The 21366-nt window shown below is 43.6% G+C and overlaps 1 protein-coding gene across 6 annotated transcripts in view; it reads right to left on the reverse strand.

The window, feature by feature from the left end:
* LOC129716387 (uncharacterized) overlaps positions 1 to 11867 on the reverse strand; it is a 38229-nt gene extending 26362 nt beyond the window's left edge. The window contains exons 1-9 of one of the 6 annotated variants that reach the window (XM_055666254.1): positions 11072 to 11099; positions 10072 to 10104; positions 9150 to 9182; positions 8231 to 8263; positions 6792 to 6824; positions 2719 to 2751; positions 1922 to 1954; positions 966 to 998; positions 196 to 228 (exon numbers count right to left, since the gene is read on the reverse strand). In XM_055666254.1, the coding sequence (XP_055522229.1) occupies positions 196 to 228; positions 966 to 998; positions 1922 to 1954; positions 2719 to 2751; positions 6792 to 6824; positions 8231 to 8263; positions 9150 to 9182; positions 10072 to 10104; positions 11072 to 11083 (276 nt within the window). In that variant the 5' untranslated portion in view covers positions 11084 to 11099. Of the gene's footprint in view, positions 1 to 195; positions 229 to 965; positions 999 to 1921; positions 1955 to 2718; positions 2752 to 3982; positions 4016 to 6791; positions 6825 to 8230; positions 8264 to 9149; positions 9183 to 10071; positions 10105 to 11071 lie in introns of all 6 variants that reach the window. The other 5 variants (XM_055666256.1, XM_055666258.1, XM_055666255.1 and 2 more) reach the window with 5 other exon arrangements.
* Positions 11868 to 21366: the final 9499 nt, after the last annotated feature.

The raw sequence follows: 21366 nt of genomic DNA on the forward strand, positions 1-21366 counted from the left end.
CCTCTTCCCTCCTTGTAAAGCCAACCGTGAGGGAATTCTGCTCCTCTCACTGACGGGGTCACCACTGGCAGATCGTCAACATGGAACATTAACCCTGGTGTTTTAGCGTTCTGCGGTATTCTAACATTGACTGTCACCTGTCTATCAGTGCTTTGTGGATTAAGTGAATAATATATTAAACTATAATATATTTACCGTAGCCTCCGATATTGTATCCACTTGACCCTCCTGTGGGAGAAACAGACTGCTGTGAGTAATATTTGGTGACAAATTCAGAAATAAACATTAAAGCAGTCGTATACAGTTTATTTTGTAGTTAAGGAAGCTTGGAGTCTACCAGTACCTTTAGAGAAAAATTTATGTGATGACATGTTATCGGATCGGGCCCAAACCTTCACAAACTAAAAATACACCTGGCAGTCAGGGAAGGCAGGTTGCAAAACTAACATCAGCACAACTGCCTTAAACTGCACTCAACTGCACTAAACTCAACTTAACTGCACTAAAAACGCAACATGAACTCAACTCCTCAACTCTCTTTACTCAAATCAACTCCACTAAACTCAACCAACCTCAACCCAATTGCATTCAACACAACTGCGCTAAGCTCAACTCAGCTGCATGAACGTAACTACATAAATCTAACTCAACTCAATTGGACTTAACTCAACTGCACTAAACTCAGCTAAATTCAACTCAACTGGCCTAAGCTCAACTCATCACAACAACATCCATCGTGTTGATCCCTGGGATTCCCGCTTCATTCACTACCTTTTCCCTCCTTGTAAAGCCAACCGTGAGGGAATTCAGCTCCTCTCATTGACGGGGTCACCACTGGCAGGTCGTCGACATGGAACATTAACCCTGGTCCTTTAGCCTTCTGCGGTATTCTAACATTGACTGTCACCTGTCCATCATTGTTTTGTGGATTAAGTGAAGAATGTACTAAACCACATTATATTTACCGTAGCCTCCGTTATCGTATCCACTTGACCCTCCTGTGGGAGAAACAGACTGGCGTGAGTAATATTTGATGACAAATTCAGAAATAAACATTAAAGCAGTCGTATACAGTTTATTTTGTAGCTAAGGAATCTTGGAGTCTACCAGTACCTGTAGAGAAAAATGTATGCGATGACATGTTATCGGATCGGGCCCAAACCTTCACAAACTAAAAATACACCTGGAAGTCAGGGAAGGCAGGTTGCAAAACTAACATCAACACTTCAACACAACTGCCTTAAACTACACTCAACTGCATTGAGCTTGACTCAAGTGCACCATACTAAAATCAACTGCACTAAACCCAACTCAACTGCACTTAAACCATTGCAACTCAACTGCAGTACACTCAACTGCAATAAACAAATCAACTAAATTGCAACTAATTCAACTGTATTAAACTCAACTGCACGAATCCCAAGGCTACTCAACTGCACTAAACTCAACTTAACTGCACTAAAAACTCAACATGAACTCAACAACTCAACTCTCTTTACTCAAATCAACTCCACTAAACTCAACCAACCTCAACCCAATTGCATTCAACACAACTGCGCTAAGCTCAACTCAGCTGCATGAACGTAACTACATAAATCCAACTCAACTCAATTGGACTTAACTCAACTGTACTAAACTCAGCTAAATTCAACTCAACTGACCTAAGCTCAACTCATCACAACAACATCAGCCGTGTTGATCCCTGGGATTCCCGCTTCATTCACTACCTTTTCCCTCCTTGTAAAGCCAACCGTGAGGGAATTCTGCTCCTCTCACTGACGGGGTCACCACCGGCAGATCGTCGACATGGAACATTAACCCTGGTCCTTTAGCCTTCTGCGGTATTCTAACATTGACTGTCACCTGTCTATCAGTGCTTTGTGGATTAAGTGAATAATATATTAAACTATAATATATTTACCGTAGCCTCCGTTATCGTATCCACTTGACCCTCCTGTGGGAGAAACAGACTGCCGTGAGTAATATTTGATAACGAATTCAGAAATAAACATTAAAGAAGTCGTATACAATTTATTTTGTAGCTAAGGAATCTTGGAGTCTATCAGTACCCGTGGAGAAAAATGTATGCAATGTCAAGTTATCGGATCGGGCCCAAACCTTCACAACTTAAAAATACACCTGGAAGTCAGGGAAGGCAGGTAGCAAAACTAACATCAACACTTCAACACAACTGCCTTAAACTACACTCAACTGCATCGGGGCTCCATAAAGGCGACTGCGGAGGCCAACTCAACAGGCCCGATTGTGGAACTAAACTCCTCATGGGGACTTTCACTTGTGCCTTCTCTCATAAACTCAACCAACCTCAACCCAATTGCATTCAACACAACTACACTAAGCTCAACTCAGCTGCATGAAAGCAACTACATAAATCCACTTCAACTCAATTGGACTTAACTCAACTGCACTAAACTCAGCTAAATTCAACTCAACTGGCCTAAGCTCAACTCATCACAACAACATCCATCGTGTTGATCCCTGGGATTCCCGCTTCATTCACTACCTTTTCCCTCCTTGTAAAGATAACCGTGAGGGAATTCAGCTCCTCTCATTGACGGGGTCACCACTGGCAGGTCGTCGACATGGAACATTAACCCTGGTCCTTTAGCCTTCTGCGGTATTCTAACATTGACTGTCACCTGTCTATCAGTGCTTTGTGGATTAAGTGAAGAATGTATTAAACTATAATATATTTACCGTAGCCTCCATTATCGTATCCACTTGACCTTCCTGTGGGAGAAACAGACTGCCGTGAGTAATATTTGATAATGAATTCAGAAATAAACATTAAAGAAGTCGTATACAGTTTATTTTGTAGCTAAGGAATTTTGGAGTCTATCAGTACCCGTGGAGAAAAATGTATGCGATGTCAAGTTATTGGATCGGGCCCAAACCTTCACAACTTAAAAATACACCTGGAAGTCAGGGTAGGCAGGTAGCAAAACTAACATCAACACACTTCAACACAACTGCCTTAAACTACACACTCAACACTGCATCGGGCCTCCATAAAGGCGACTGCGGAGGCCTCAACAGGCCCGATTGTGGATGGACATGGGATGGGGATATGGACCTCCGTTATTGTGCCTTCCCTCATAATGGGAACCATTGTGGGTGAGATGTTTTTTTATGTTTAAATCTCGAAATTATTGTTATGTCTGTATTTTTTTTTTTATGTGCTGCATTGGCAACAACTACATTTAACTACACCTATGGTGTATGTGACCTATAAATAACCTTTGAACCTTTCAACTCAACAGCATTAACATCAACTCAACAGCACTAAACTCAACTTCAGTGAACTCCAGCAAAAAACTCATCACAACTGCACTCAACTCCATTCCACTTAGCGGCATTCTACAAATGCGTTCCACTCAACCGCAGTGACTGAACTCCACAACTTCACTCAATGGAACCCAATTACACCAAACTCAACCATGCCGCACTAAGCTAAACTTAACTAACCATAACTACATTCAATTAAACTAACGACAACCGCACTAAACCGCACTAAACTGCACTAAACCCAGCCCAACTGCAGGAAAACCAACACAACTGCTCGAATATCAAGACGACTGCACAAAACTAACACTGCACCAACCTACTCAACTCAACTGCATGAAGTTAACTGTATTATATTCAACTCAATTAGACCAACTTCAACTCATCTCAACTGCACGACTCATCTAAATCCAACTTAACTGCACTGAACTCAATTCGACAACATCGGCCGTGTTGATCCCTGGGATTCCTGCTTCATTCATTACCTTTTCCCTCCTTGTAAAGCCAACTGTGAGGGATTTCTGCTCCTCTCACTGATGGGGTCACCACCGGCATGCTGTCGACATGGAACATTAACCTTGGTCCTTTAGCCTTCTGCGGTATTCTAATATTGACCGTCACCTGTCCATCATTGCTTTGTGGATTAAGTGAATAACATATTAAACTATAATATATTTACCGTAGCCTCCGTTATCATATCCACTTGACCCACCTGTGGGACAAAAAAACAGACTGGCATAAGTAATATTTGATAACGAACTCAGAAATAAACATTAAAGCAGTCATATACAATTTTGTAGCTAAGGAATCTTGGAGTCTACCAATACCTGTGGAGAAAAATGTATGCGATGACAAGTTATCGGATCGGGCCCAAACCTACACAACCTAAAAATACACCTGGAAGTCAAGGAAGGCAGGTTGCAAGACTAACATCAACACTTCAACACAACTGCCTTAAACTACACTCAATTGCATTGGGCAACCATAAAGGAGAATGTGGAAGCCTCAATAGGCCCGACTATGGGTGCACATGGGATGGGGACTGGATATTGTGCCTTCCCTCACAATGGGAACCTTTGTGGGGGGATGTTTTTTATGTTTAAATCTCTTTATTATTGTTATAGAAACATAGAAACATAGAAATTAGGTGCAGGAGTAGGCCATTCGGCCCTTCGAGCCTGCACCGCCATTCAATATGATCATGGCTGATCATCCAACTCAGTAACCCGTACCTGCCTTCTCTCCATACCCCCCGATCCCCTTAGCCACAAGGGCCACATCTAACTCCCTCTTAAATATAGCCAATGAACTGGCCTCAACTACCCTCTGTGGCAGAGTGTTCCAGAGATTCACCACTCTCTGTGTGAAAAAAGTTCTTCTCATCTCGGTTTTAAAGGATTTCCCCCTTATCCTTAAGCTGTGACCCCTTGTCCTGGACTTCCCCAACATCGGGAACAATCTTCCTACATCTAGCCTGTACAACGCCTTAAGAATTTTGTAAGTTTCTATAAGATCCCCTCTCAATCTCCTAAATTCTAGAGAGTATAAACCAAGTCTATCCAGTCTTTCTTCATAAGACAGTCCTGACATCCCAGGAATCAGTCTGGTGAACCTTCTCTGCACTCCCTCAATGGCAATAATGTCCTTCCTCAGATTTGGAGACCAAAACTGTACGCAATACTCCAGGTGTGGTCTCACCAAGACCCTGTACAACTGCAGTAGAACCTCCCTGCTCCTATACTCAAATACTTTTGCAATGAAAGCTAACATACCATTCGCTTTCTTTACTGCCTGCTGCACCTGCATGCCTACCTTCAATGACTGGTGTACCATGACACCCAGGTCTCGCTGCATCTCCCCCTTTCCCAATCGGCGACCATTTAGATAATAGGAACGGGGATTCCCCTCCGCCACCATAGATGAGGCTCGCACCAGGGTCTCATCCATACCCCGTAACACTGCTCTCTCTCCCCATCGCCGCACCCACAACAAGGGCAGAGTCACTCTAGTCCTCGCCTTTCACCCCACCAGCTGGAAAATACAACACATAACCCTCCGCCACCTCCGCCACCTCCAACGCGCTCCCACCACTCGCTAGATCCTCCCATCCCCCCCCATGTCTGCCCCCCGTATAGACCGCTCCCTCCGCAACTCCCCCGCCAACCCCTCCCCTCAACTCCCGCACCACCAACCGCCACACCCAGGCAACCCCCCACCGCAACCGCAAGAAATGCAACACCCCCCCCCCCCCCCCCCCCCCCCCCCCCCCCCCCCCCCCCCACGACTCCAGCCAAGGACCCAAGCAGTCGCTCCAGGCACGACAAAGGTCACCCTGCATCTCCTCCAACCTCATCCACTGCATCCGCTGCTCTAGACGCCAGCCGATCCATATCGGTGAGACCAAGCGGAGGCCGGGCGATCGCCTCGCCGAACACCTCCTCCCGGCCCGCAACCACCCACCTGACCTCACGACGGCTCAGCACCCCAACTCCCCCTCCCACTCCCAACCCGACCTCTCCGTCCAGGGTCCCCTCCACCGCCAGAGCGAGCAACACCGGAAACTGGAGGAACAGCATCCCACACTCCGCCTGGGGAGTCTGCATCCCGGGGGCACGAACACCGAACTCCCCCAGCCCCGCCAGCCCCCTCCGTCTCCTCCCCCTATGTCTATTTATGTCTATGTTATGTCTATTTTTTTTCTTAATGTGCTGCATTGGCAACAAGCATTTCACTACACCTCTGGTGTAAGTGATCTATAAATAACCTTTGAACCTTTCAACTCAACAGCATTAACATCAACTCAACAGCACTAATCTCAACTGCAGTCAACTCCAGCAATAAACTCATCACAACTGCACTTAACACCGTTCCACTCAACGGCATTCTACAACCGCATTCCACTCAACCGCAGTGACTGAACTCCACAACTGCACTCAATGGAACCTAATTACACCAAACTCAACCATGCCGCACTAAGCTAAACTTAACTAACCTTAACTACATTCAATTAAACTAACGACAACCGCACTAAACCGAACTAAACTGCACTAAACCCAGCTCAACTGCAGGAAAACCAACTCAACTGCTCGAAACTCAAGACGACTGCATGAAACTAAAACTGCACCAACCTACTCAACTCAACTGCATGAACTCAACTGTATTATATTCAACTCAATTAGACCAACTTCAACTCATCTCAACTGCACGACTCATCTAAATTTAACGTAACTGCACTGAACTCAACTCAACAACATCAGTCCTGTTGATCTCTGGGATTCCTGCTTCATTCACTACCTTTTCCCTCCTTGTAAAGCCAACCGTGAGGGAATTCTGCTCCTCTCACTGACGGGGTCACCACCGGCAGATCGTCGACATGGAACATTAACCCTGGTCCTTTAGCCTTCTGCGGTATTCTAACATTGACTGTCACCTGTCTATCAGTGCTTTGTGGATTAAGTGAATAATATATTAAACTATAATATATTTACCGTAGCCTCCGTTATCGTATCCACTTGACCCTCCTGTGGGAGAAACAGACTGCCGTGAGTAATATTTGATGACAAATTCAGAAATAAACGTTAAAGTAGTCGTATACAGTTTATTTTGTAGCGAAGGAATCTTGGAGTCTACCAGTACCTTTAGAGAAAAATGTATGCGATGACATGTTATCGGATCGGGTCCAAACCTTCACAAACTAAAAATACACCTGGAAGTCAGGGAAGGCAGGTTGCAAAACTAACATCAACACAATTGCCTTAAACAACACTCAACTGCATTGAGCTTGACTCAAGTGCACCATACTAAAATCAACAGCACTTAACCCAACTCAACTGCACATAAACCATTGCAACTCAACTGCAGTACACTCAACTGCAATAAACAAATCAACTAAATTGCAACTAATTCAACTGTATAAAACTCAACTGCACGAATCCCAAGGCTACTCAACTGCACTAAACTCAACTTAACTGCACTCAACTCAACTCAACTGCACTAAAATCTCAACATGAACTCAACTGAACTCTTTACTCAAATCAACTCCACTAAACTCAACCAACCTCAACCCAATTGCATTCAACACAACTGCGCTAAGCTCAACTCAGCTGCATGAACGTAACTACATAAATCCAACTCATCAACAGCACTAAACTCAAATCCAACACATCAACAGAACTAAACTCGCCTCAAGTGGAGTAAACCCAACAGCACTAAACTCAACACAAATCAACTGCACAAAACTTAACTCCACTCAACTCAACTGCATTTACCTGAACACAACTTATCTGCATTCAACTCAACCCAACTGCATTAAAAGCAACTCAACTGCACTTAATTCGACTGCACTTAATTCAACGCATCTGCACTAAACTCAACTCTACAACTGCACTCAACTACACCAAACTCAACTGTACTAAGCTAAACTTAACTCACTTTAACTACATTCAACTAAACTAACGATAACTGCACTAAACCGAACTAAACTGCACTAAACCCAGCTCAACTGCACAAAAACCAATTCAACTGCTCGAAACTCAAGACGACTGCATGAAACTAAAACTGCACTAACCTACTCAACTCAGCTGCATGAACTCAACTGTATTATATTCAACTCAATTAGACGAACCTCAACTCATCTCAACTGCACGAATCATCTAAATTCAACGTAACTGCACTGAACTCAATTCAACAACATCCATCATGTTGATCCCTGGGATTCCTGCTTCATTCACTAGCTTCTCCCTCCTTGTAAAGCCAACTGTGAGGGATTTCTGCTCCTCTCACTGACGGGGTTACCACCGGCATGTCGGCGACATGGAACTTTAACCCTGGTCCTTTAGCCTTCTGTGGTATTCTAACATTGACTGTCACCTGTCCATCAGTGCTTTGTGGATTAAGTGAAGAATATATTAAACTATAATATATTTACCGTAGCCTCCGTTATCGTATCCACTTGACCCTCCTGTGGGAGAAACAGACTGCCGTGAGTAATATTTGATGACAAATTCAGAAATAAACATTAAAGCAGTCGTATACAGTTTATTTTGTAGCTAAGGAAGCTTGGAGTCTCCCAGTACCTTTGGAGAAAAATGTACGCGATGACATGTTATCGGATCGGGCCCAAACCTTCACAAACTAAAAATACACCTGGAAGTCAGGGAAGGCAGGTTGCAAAACTAACATCAGCACAACTGCCTTAAACTGCACTCAACTGCATTGAGCTTGACTCAAGTGCACCATACTAAAATCAACTGCACTAAACCCAACTCAACTGCATATAAACCATTGCAACTCAACTGCAGTACACTCAACTGCAATAAACAAATCTACTAAATTGCAACTAATTCAACTGTATTAAACTCAACTGCACTAAACTCAACTTAACTGCACTAAAAACTCAACATGAACTCAACTCAACTCTCTTTACTCAAATCAACTCCACTAAACTCAACCAACCTCAACCCAATTGCATTCAACACAACTGTGCTAAGCTCAACTCAGCTGCATGAACGTAACTACATAAATCCAACTCAACTCAATTGGACTTAACTCAACTGTACTAAACTCAGCTAAATTCAACTAAACTGGCCTAAGCTCAACTCATCACAACAACATCAGTCCTGTTGATCCCTGGGATTCCAGATTCATTCACTACCTTTTCCTTCTTTGTAAAGCCAAACGTGGGGGAATTCTGCTCCTCTCACTGACGGGGTCACCACTGGCAGGTTGTCGACATGGAACATGAACCCAGGTCCTTTAGCCTCTGTGGTGTTCTAACATTGACTGTCACCTGTCCATCAGTGCTTTGTGGATTAAGTGAAGAATGTACTAAACCACTTTATATTTACCGTAGCCTCCGTTATAGTATCCACTTGACCCTCCTGTGGGAGAAACAGACTGCCGTGAGTAATATTTGATGACGAATTCAGAAATAAGCATTAAAGCAGTCGTATACAGTTTATTTTGTAGCTAAGGAATCTTGGAGTCTACCAGTACATGTAGAGAAAAATGTATGCGATGACATGTTATCGGATCGGGCCCAAACCTTCACAAACTAAAAATACACCTGGAAGTCGGGGAAGGCAGGTTGCAAAACTAACATCAACCATTCAACACAACTGCCTTAAACTGCACTCAACTGCATTGAGCTTGACTCAAGTGCACCATAGTAAAATCAACTGCACTAAACCCAATTCAACTGCACTTAAACCATTGCAACTCAACTGCAGTACACTCAACTTCAATAAACAAATCAACTAAATTGCAACTAATTCAACTGCACTAAACTCAACTCCACGAATCTCAAGGCTACTCAACTGCACTAAAAACTCAACATGAACTCAACTCAACTTCTTTACTCAAATCAACTCCACTAAACTCAACCCAATTGCATTCAACACAACTGCGCTAAGCTCAACTCAGCTGCATGAACATAACTACATAAATCCAACTCAACTCAATTGGACTTAAATCAACTGCACTAAACTCAGCTATATTCAACTAAACTGACCTAAGCTCAACTCATCACAACAACATCAGCCGTGTTGATCCCTGGGATTCCCACTTCATTCACTGCCTTTTCCCTCCTTGTAAAGCCAGCCGTGAGGGAATTCTGCTCCTCTCACTGACGAGGTCACTACCGTCAGATCGTCAACATGGAACATTAACCCTGGTGTTTTAGCGTTCTGTGGTATCCTAACATTGCCTGTCACCTCTCTATCAGTGCTTTGTGGATTAAGTGAATAATATATTAAACTATAATATATTTACCGTAGCCTCCGTTATTGTATCCACTTGACCCTCCTGTGGGAGAAACAGACTGCCGTGAGTAATATTTGATGACAAATTCAGAAATAAACATTAAAGCAGTCGTATACAGTTGATTTTGTAGCTAAGGAATCTTGGAGTCTACCAATATCTGTGGAGAACAATGTATGTGATGACATGTTATCGGATCGGGCCCAAGCCTTCACAACCTAAAAATACACCTGGAAGTCAAGGAAGGCAGGATGCAAGACTAACAACAACACAACTGCCTTAAACTACACTGAACTGCATCGGGCCTCCATAAAGGAGAAGTGGAGCCTCAATAGGATCGACAATGGGTGGGAATGGGATGGGGACTGAATATTGTGCCTTCCCTCATAATGGGAACCATTGTAAGGAGTTGTTTTTAATGTTTAAATCTCGTTATTATTGTTATGTCTGTTTTTTTTCTTTATGTGCTGCATTGGCAACAAGCATTTCACTACACCTATGGTGTATGTGACCTATAAATAACCTTTGAACCTTTCAACTCAACAGCATTAACATCAACTCAACAGCACTAAACTCAAGACGACTGCACGAAACACAACTGCACCAACCTACTTAACTCAACTGCATGTACTCAATTGTATTATATTCAACTCAATTAGACCAACCTCAACTCATCTCAACTGCACGACTCATCTAAATCCAACTTAACTGCACTGAACTCAATTCGACAACATCGGCCGTGTTGATTCCTGCTTCATTCACTACCTTTTCCCTCCTTGTAAAGCCAACTGTGAGGGATTTCTAAGGTACACGTGAGGGAATTCGAAGGAAATAGGCAACGTTGTGAGGGATTTCTGCTCCTATCACTGACGGGGTCACCACCGGCAGATCGTCGACATGGAACATTAACCCTGGTCCTTTAGCCTTCTGCGGTATTCTAACATTGACTGTCACCTGTCTATCAGTGCTTTGTGGATTAAGTGAAGAATGTATTAAACTATAATATATTTACCGTAGCCTCCATTATCGTATCCACTTGACCCTCCTGTGGGAGAAACAGACTGCCGTGAGTAATATTTGATAATGAATTCAGAAATAAACATTAAAGAAGTCGTATACAGTTTATTTTGTAGCTAAGGAATCTTGGAGTCTATCAGTACCCGTGGAGAAAAATGTATGCGATGTCAAGTTATCGGATCGGGCCCAAACCTTCACAACCTAAAAATACACCTGGAAGTCAGGGAAGGCAGGTAGCAAAACTAACATCAACACTTCAACACAACTGCCTTAAACTACACTCAACTGCATCGGGCCTCCATAAAGGCGACTGCGGAGGCCTCAACAGGCCCGATTGTGGATGGACATGGGATGGGGACTGGACATTGTGCCTTCCCTCATAATGGGAACCATTGTGGGGAGATGTTTTTTATGTTTAAATCTCGTTATTATTGTTATGTCTGTATTTTTGTTTTTATGTGCTGCATTGGCAACAAGCATTTAACTACACCTATGGTGTATGTGACCTATAAATAACCTTTGAACCTTTCAACTCAACAGCATTAACATCAACTCAACAGCACTAAACTCAACTGCAGTGAACTCCAGCAATAAACTCATCACAACTGCACTCAACTCTGTTCCACTCAACGGCATTCTACAAACGCGTTCCACTCAACCGCAGTGACTGAACTCCACAACTTCACTCAATGGAACCCAATTACACCAAACTCAACCATACCGCACTAAGCTAAATTTAACTAACCTTAACTACATTCAATTAAAATAACGACAACCGCACTAAACCGCACTAAACCGCACTAAACCCAGCTCAACTGCAGGAAAACCAACTCAACTGCTCGAAACTCAAGACGACTGTACAAAACTAAAACTGCACCAACCTACTCAACTCAACTGTATTATATTCAACTCAATTAGACCAACTTCAACTCATCTCAACTGCACAACTCATCTAAATCCAACTTAACTGCACTGAACTCAATTCGACAACATCGGCCGTGTTGCTCCCTGGGATTCCTGCTTCATTCATTACCTTTTCCCTCCTTGTAAAGCCAACTGTGAGGGATTTCTGCTCCTCTCACTGACGGGGTCACCACCGGCAGGTTGTCGAGATGGAACATTAACCCTGGTCCTTTAGCATTCTGCGGCATTCTAACATTGACTGTCTCCTGTCCATCATTGTTTTGTGGATTAAGTGAAGAATATATTAAACTACATTATATTTACCGTAGCCTTTGTTCTTATTGTATCCACTTGATCCTCCTGTTGGAGAAACAGAGAAAAGAACACAGAAGATATTGAACATTATTATCTCAGAGTGATGGGTACGATCTTCAGGTTAGAAAACATATCTAAACCAATCTAAACCGAAATTCACTAAACTAAATAAAAATCAACTGAACTGCACTCATCTCAACGCAACTCAACAATATTCACCACAACTCAACTGCAGTAAACACAATTCAACTCACCTGCACTTAACTCAACTCAGATGCACCATTTATGTTTAAATCTCTTTATTATTGTTATGTCTGTATTTTTAAAATTTATATATGTGCTGCATTGGCAACAAGCATTTCACTACACCTATGGTGTATGTGACCAATAAATAACCTTTGAACCTTTCAACTCAACAACATTAACATCAACTCAACAGCACTAAACTCAACTGCAGTGAACTCCAGCAATAAACTCATCACAACTGCACTCAACTCCATTCCACTCAATCACATTACACAACCGCGTTCCACTCAACCGCAGTGACTGAACTCCACAACTGCACTCAACGCAACCCAATTACACTGAACTCAACTCAACTGCACTAAGCTAAACTTAACTCACCTTAACTACATTCAACTAAATTAACGACAACTGCACTAAACCGAACTAAACTGCACTAAACCCTGCTCAACTGCACGAAAAACAACTCAACTGCTCGAAACTCAAGACGACTGCACGAAACTCAACTCAACTGCATGAACTCAACTGTATTATATTCAACTCAATTAGACTAACCTCAACTCATCTCAACTGCACGACTCATCTAAATTCACTAAACTAAATTAAAATCAATTCAGCTGCACTCATCTCAACGCAACTCAACACTATTCACCACAACTCAACTGCTGTAAACACAAATCAACTCACCTGCACATAACTCAACTCAGATGCACCATACGCAACGCAGCTGCATCTCCTCAACTGCACGGAGATCAACAAAACAGGCAACAGACTACCAGTGGTACAGAGGCAGACTTGGAGGAGTACACATCCACTGTGCTCTCCTACATCAACTGCTGTGTGGAGACTGTCACAGTGGACAAGCAAATAAAGATGTTCCCAAACCGGAAACCCTGGATGAACAAGGAGGTTCAGGATCTGGTAAGGGCACGCAATAATGCCTTTAAATCCAGGGACACTTCTGCCTACAGTGCGGCCAGGTCGAACCTGAACAAAGGCATAAAAAAGGCCAAAGACATCCACAGGCAAAGGGTGGAAGACCACTTCAATACCGCGGACACCAGAAGTATGTGGCAGGGTGTCAGGGACATCACTGACTACAAGAGCAGCCCCGCCTGCCCCCACGGTGATATCACACTGGCCAACGAACTAAACAGCTTCTTTGCCCGCTTCGAAACGGGCAACACCACCAGTAGTGGAATAACCCCGACCATGGTGGAGGGACAGGCCTTAACACTGAGCAATCAGGAGGTACAGTGCGCTCTGCGTAGGATCAATCCACGCAAGGCTGCAGGCCCGGATGGAGTCCAGGGAAGGGTACTAAAGGACTGGGCTGTACAGCTGGCGGAGGTATTCACGAGAATCTTTAATCTGTCTCTATCTCTGGCAACGGTCCCCAAGTGCCTGAAAACAGCCACCATGGTGCCGGTGCCGAAAAAGTCCTAAGTCACCAACCTGAACGACTACCTCGCGGTTGCCCTAACTCCAATCCCAATGAAGGCCTTGGAAAGGCTGGTCCTCTCCCACATCAAATCCAGCATCCCTGCCTCACTGGACTCTCATCAATTTGCAAACAGGGCAAATAGATCAACAGAGGATGCCATCTCTCTGGCTCTTCACACTGTCCTGACTCACCTCGACGGACAGGGCACATACGTGTGGATGCTCTTCATTGACTATAGCTCTGTATTCAATACGGTCATCCCCACCAATCTCACCACCAAACTCCACCAGCTAGGCCTCAGCTCGCCGATATGCGATTGGATCCTGAACTTTCTGACGGAGCAACCGCAGGCAGTGAGACTGGGCCCGCACCTGTCCTCCACTATCACCCTGAGCACCGGCACACCACAGGGCTGTGTACTAAGCCCCATGCTCTACTCCCTCTTCACTCACGACTGTGTTCCCGCATTCGACACCAACACCATCGTCAAGTTTGCAGACGACACAACAGTGATTGGGCTGATCACCAACGATGCGGAAACAAAATACAGAGCGGAGGTACCGAACCTGGCGGACTGGTGCGCACGTAACAACTGGTCACTAAACACCTCCAAGACCAAGGAGCTGATTATTGACTTCAGGAGGTCCCATAATGGAGAATACGCCCCAATCTCCATTTACGGGGAAAGTGTGGAGAGAGTGTCCAGCTTTAAGGTTCTGGGCACTCACCTTTCAGAGGACCTCACATGGTCCACCAACACCGCTGCGCTGGTCAAGAAGGCACAGCAACGACTGTTCTTCCTGAGGACATTAAAAAAGACTGGTCTGCCCCAACAGCTGCTGACAACGTTCTACCGCTGCACCACAGAGAGCATATTAACGTATGGCATCTCTGTGTGGTATCTCAGCTGCACGGAGGTGGAGAGGAAAGCCCTTCAGCGCATCGTCCACAGAGCGCAGAGGATCATTGGGACAGAGCTACCAGCCTTGGAGGGCATCTACCACACACGGTGCCTCAGGAAGGCCGTCAGCATCCATAACGACTCCTCACTCCCTTGTAACGGACTGTTCGAACTACTTCCCTCCGGCAGATGTTACAAGGCCTTCTACGCCCGAATCTCCCGACTCAGAAACAGCTTTATTCCAAGAGCTATAGCGGCTCTGAACCGGCCCTGCTGTGTGCCCCCCCCCCCACCCACCCCCCTGGCCAGTCTCCCTCGGATGGTCACGTGACTCAGCTTGCTTATTTATTTATTTTACTTTCCTTGTACATCGGTGGAGCTGCATACTAAATCTCGTTGCACTGACGTGCAATGACAATAAAGGATATTATTATTATTATTATACAACTCCGCTGCACCAAACGTAACTCAACATAATTTAACTCAACCGAACTGCTCTAAACTCAACTCAACTGCACTCAAATGCACCGAACTCAACTGCGCTGAACTCATCCTAACTGCACTAAACTCACCTCAACAGCATTAGCGTCACCTCAACAGCATTAGCGTCACCTCAACAGCATTAGCGTCACCTCAACAGCATTAGCGTCACCTCAACAGCATTAGCGTCACCTCAACAGCATTAGCGTCACCTCAACAGCATTAGCGTCACCTCAACAGCATTAGCGTCACCTCAACAGCATTAGCGTCACCTCAACAGCATTAGCGTCACCTCAACAGCATTAGCGTCACCTCAACAGCATTAGCGTCACCTCAACAGCATTAGCGTCACCTCAACAGCATTAGCGTCACCTCAACAGCATTAGCGTCACCTCAACAGCATTAGCGTCACCTCAACAGCATTAACGTCACCTCAACAGCATTAACGTCACCTCAACAGCATTAACGTCACCTCAACAGCATTAACGTCACCTCAACAGCATTAACGTCACCTCAACAGCATTAACGTCACCTCAACAGCATTAACGTCACCTTAACGTCACCTCAACAGCATTAACGTCACCTCAACAGCATTAACGTCACCTCAACAGCATTAACGTCACCTCAACAGCATTAACGTCACCTCAACAGAATTAACATCAGCTCAACACCACTAAACTCTACTGTAGGAAACTCCAGCGATAAACTCATCACAACTGCATTCAACTCCTTTCCACTCAATCGCATTCCACACAACCGCATCCCACTCAACTGCTGTAACTCAACTCGTCAACTACACTCAACGCAACCCAATTACACTGAACTCAACTCAACATCACTAAGCTAAACTTAACTCAACTTCACTAGACTCAACTAAACTAACGGCAACTGCACGAAACCCAACTCAACTGCACACAATACAACTCAACTCCATTGCATGAAATCAACTGCACTTTATTCAACTCAATTGTACTAAACTCATCTCAAATACATTAAACTCATCTAAAGTCAACTCAACTGTGCTGGCCTGAACTCAACAACATCTGTCGTGTAGATCCCTGGGATTCCTGCTTCAATCAGTACCCTTTCCCTCCTTGAAAAGCAAACCGTGAGGGTATTCTGCTCCTCACTGATGGGGTCTGCACTGGCAGGTCGTCGACATGAAATATTAACTCTGGTCCCGTAGCCTTCAGCGTTATTCCAACATTGGCTGTCACCTGTCCATCAGTGTTTAGTGGATTACGTAAAGAATGTATTAAACTACAATAAATTTACCATAGCCTCCATTCTTATAGTATCCATTTGGCCATCCTGTGGGAGAAACAGACTAGCGTGAATAATATTTGATGACATTAATTCAGAAATGGACATTTTAACTCAGTCGTATACAATTTATTTTGTAGCTAGGGAATCTTGGAGTCTACCAGTACCTGTGGAGAAAGAAAGATTTTGATGACAACAATACACACAGAAGTCAGGAAAGGCAGGATACAACCTTACAGCAATTTGGTTAGGGTGTATTGTGTTCAGTTATGTTCACCCCAATCCAAGAAGCATATGGTGGATTTAGAAAGAGTGCGGAAGAGATTGACCAGGATTATTCCCAGAGTAGTGTGTACGAGCTACAGGTTAGTAAACTTAACTAAACAATTCTAAACTGAAATTCAATAAATTAAATTAATATCAAATCAACTGCACTAATCTCAACGCAACTCAACACAATTCACCTCAACTGCGGAAAACACAAATAAACTCACCTGCACGTAACTCAACTCAGCTGCACCAAATGCAATGCACCTTAACTAAACTTAACTCCTCAACTGCACGAACAAAACTAAACTTAACCCAACTGAACTCAGCTGCACTAAACCAACTGCACTAAACTCAACTCAATAGCACTAATCTCAATCACACTAAACTCAACTCCGCAAATGGGCTCACCGCCGCTCCAATAACTAAGCTAAACTAAACTCAACTGCATTATATTCATCTGAACTACATTAAACTCAACAGAACTACTCTAATGGAATAAACCCAACTTCACTAAACTCAACACAAAACAACAGCACGAAACTCAACTGAAATTAACTCAACTGCATTTACCTCAACACAACTGTACATAACTCAAATCAACTTATCTACATTTAACCCAACCGCACTAACCTCAACCGCACTAACCTCAACTCAACACATCTGCACTAAAATCAACTCAGCACAGCTGCACTCAACTCCGCTCCACTCAACTCAACTCAACTCAACACAGCTGTACTCCTCCGCTCCACCCAACTCAACCGCACCAAGCCCAACTCAACCGCATGAAACTTAACACAACTGCACGAAACTTAACACAACTGCACTGAACTCGTCTAAATTCAACTCAACTGCACTGAACTCAATGCAACAACATCCATTGTGTTGATCCCTGGGATTCCTCCGTCGTTCACTACCATTTCCCTCCTTGAAAAGCAAACCGTGAGGGAATTCTGTTCCTCTCACTGACGGGGTCTGCACTGGCAGGTCGGCGGCATGAAATATGAACTCTGGGCCTTTAGTCTTCAGTGTTATTCCAACATTGACTGTCACCTGTCCATCAGTGTTTTGCGGAATATGAAGAATATATTAAACTACAATAAATTTACTGTAACATCCGTTCTTATCATATCCACTTGACCATCCTGTGGGGGAAACTGACTAGCCCGAGTAATATTGCATGACCTTAATTCAGAAATGGACATTTGAACCCAACACAACTCAACTCCACAAACCTACTCAACTGCATTAACTCAACGCCATTATATTCAACTCAATTGGACTAAACGCAACTCATCTCAAATGCATTAAACTCATCTAAATTCAACTCAACTGCACTGAACTCAACTCAACAACATCTGTCATGTTGATCCTTGGGATTCCTGCTTCATTCACTACCATTTCCCTCGGTGAAAAGCAAACCGTGAGGGAATTTTGCTCCATTCGCTGACGGTGTCTGCACTGGCAAGTCATCGACACGAAATATTAACTCTGGTCCTTTAGCCTTCAGTGTTATTCCAAAATTGGCTGTCACCTGTCCATCAGTGTTTTGTGGATGCAGTAAAGAATATATTAAACTACAATAAATTTACCATAGCCTTCGTTCTTATCGGATGCACTTGACCATCCTGTGGGGGAAACAGACAAGCGTGAATAATATTGCATGACAAGAATTCAGAAATTGACATTTTAACTCAGTCGTATACAGTTTATTTCATAGCTAAGGAATCTTGGAGTCTACCAGTAGCTGTGGGGAAAGAAAGATTTTGATGACAATTGATCGGATCGTACACAAACCTTCACAACCTAAAAATACACCACAAAGTCAGGGAAGGCGGGATGTAACCTTACAGCAATTTGGTTTGGGTGTATTGTGTTCAGTTATGTTCAACCTAACCTAAACTCAACTCAACTGACCTAAGCTCAACTCATCACAACAACATCAGCCGTGTTGATCCCTGGGATTCCCGCTTCATTCACTGCCTTTTCCCTCCTTGTAAAGCCAACTGTGAGGGAATTCTGCTCCTCTCACTGACGGGGTCACCACCGGCAGGTTGTCGACATGGAACATTAACCCTGGTCCTTTAGCCTTCTGCGGTATTCTAACATTCACTGTCACCTGTCCATCATTGCTTTGTGGATTAAGTGAAGAATATATTAAACTATAATATAATTACCGTAGCCTCCTTTCTTATCGTATCCACTTGACCCTCCTGTGGGAGAAGCAGACTGGCGTGAGTAATATTTGATGACGAATTCAGACAAAAACATTAACTCTGTGGTGTACAGTTTATTTTGTAGCTAAGGAATCTTGGAGTCTACCAGTACTGGTGGAGAAAAACGTATGCGATGACAAGTTATCGGATCAGGCCCAAACCTTCACAACCTAAATATACACCCCGAGGTCAGGGAAGGCAGGATGCAAACTTACAGCAATTTTAGGTTAGGGTGTATTTTGTTCAGTTATGTTCACCCCAAACCAAGATGGATATGGTGGTTTTAGAAAGAGTGCAGAAGATGTTGACCATTATTATCCCAGAGTGAGGGTTACGATCTACTGGTTAGTAAAGTTATCTAAACCAATCTAACATGAAATTCACTAAACTAAATTAAAATCAACTCAACTGCTCACATCTCAACGTAACTCAACACAATTCATCACAACTCAACTGCAGTAAACACAAATCAACTCACCTGCACTTAACTCAACTCAACTGCACGAACATCAACAAAACTACACTTAACCCAACTCCTCAACTGCACTAAACACAACTCAGAGAAAATGCACTAACATCACCACAACTGCACTCAACTCCACTCAACAGCATCGAACTGGACTTGTGCACCCTACTAAAATAAATTGCACTAACCCCAACACAACTGCACTTAAATCATCGCAACTCAACTGCAGTACACTCAACTCAACTGCAATTTCCAGTCAACTAAATCGTACCAAACTCAAATGTATTAACCTCAACTGCACTAACCTCAACGGCACTAATCTCAACTCTGATAAGCTCAACTCACCTCAACTGCACTAACCTGAACTAAACTACACTAAACCTAACTCAACTACACCAAACACAACTCCAGAACTGTACTAATCCCAACCCAACTGGACTCAACTCCGCTCCACTATAGTAAACTAAACTCAAATGCATTATATTCAACTGAACTACATTAAACTCAACAGCACTAAACTCAACTCAACACAAATCAACTGCACTAATCCAACTGCACTAAACTCAATTCAACTAAACTTAATTCACCTCAACACAACTGCACTAATCTCCACTCAACAACATTGAACTTAACTCAAGTGCACCATACTAAAATCAACTGCACTAAACCCAACTCAACTGCAGTGAACTCAACTCAACTTCAATAAACAAGTCTACTAAATTTTACCAACAGTTTAGTACTGGACTAAACTGCACTACTCTCAACTCAACTACACTAAACTCAACTCAACTGCATTTACGGCAACTCAACTTCACTGATCTCAACTGCACTCAAGTCAACTCCACTGTAGTCAACTCAACCGCACTAAACACAACCTAACTCAGCTGCACTAAGATCAACACAACACAACTCAACTCCTCAACAGCGCTATCTTCAAAACAACTACACTCAACTCCGCTCAATACAAGTGCACCATACAGAACTGAACTTAATTGCACAAAATTTAATCAACTGCACTAAACACAACTCAGCTCCACTACAATCACCTTCACTAAACTCAACTCAAGTCCACTGAATTAAGCTACACTGAACTGCACCAAATTCAAATGCACTGAACTCATGTCATCAGCAGCATTAAACTCACCACAACTGCAGACAACTCCACTGCACTAAACACGACTCAGCACCATTTAACTCAACTGAACTGCTCTAAACTCAACTCAACTGCACACGAATGCATCAAACTCAACTGCTCTGAACTCAACCTATCTGCACTAACCGCCTCAACTCCACTAAACTTAACTGCACTCAACTCACCTGCACTAAACTCAACTCACCTGCTCCAAACTCAACTTACCTGCTCCAAACTCAACTCAACAGCATTAACATCATCTCAACATCACTAACATCAATTCAACATCACTAACATCAACTCAACAGCATTAACATCAAACATAGAAACATAGAAAATAGGTGCAGGAGGCCATTCGGCCCTTCGAGCCAGCAGCGCCATTCATTGTGATCATGGCTGATCGTCCCCAATCAATAACCCGTCCCTGCCTTCTCCCCATATCCCTGGATTCCATGCACCCCTAGAGCTCTATAGAAGTCTCTCTTAAATCCATCCAGTGATTTGGCCTCCACTGCTCTCTGTGGCAGGGAATTCCACAAATTCACAACTCTGAGTGAAAACGTTTTTTTCTCACCTCAGTCTTAAATGGCCTCCCCTTTATTCTAAGACTGTGTGGCCCCTGGTTCTGGACTCGCCCAACATTGGGAAAAATTTTCCTGC

This window comes from Leucoraja erinacea, unplaced genomic scaffold, assembly GCF_028641065.1.
Source record: "Leucoraja erinacea ecotype New England unplaced genomic scaffold, Leri_hhj_1 Leri_225S, whole genome shotgun sequence".
NCBI classification, from domain to species: Eukaryota; Metazoa; Chordata; class Chondrichthyes; order Rajiformes; family Rajidae; genus Leucoraja; species Leucoraja erinaceus.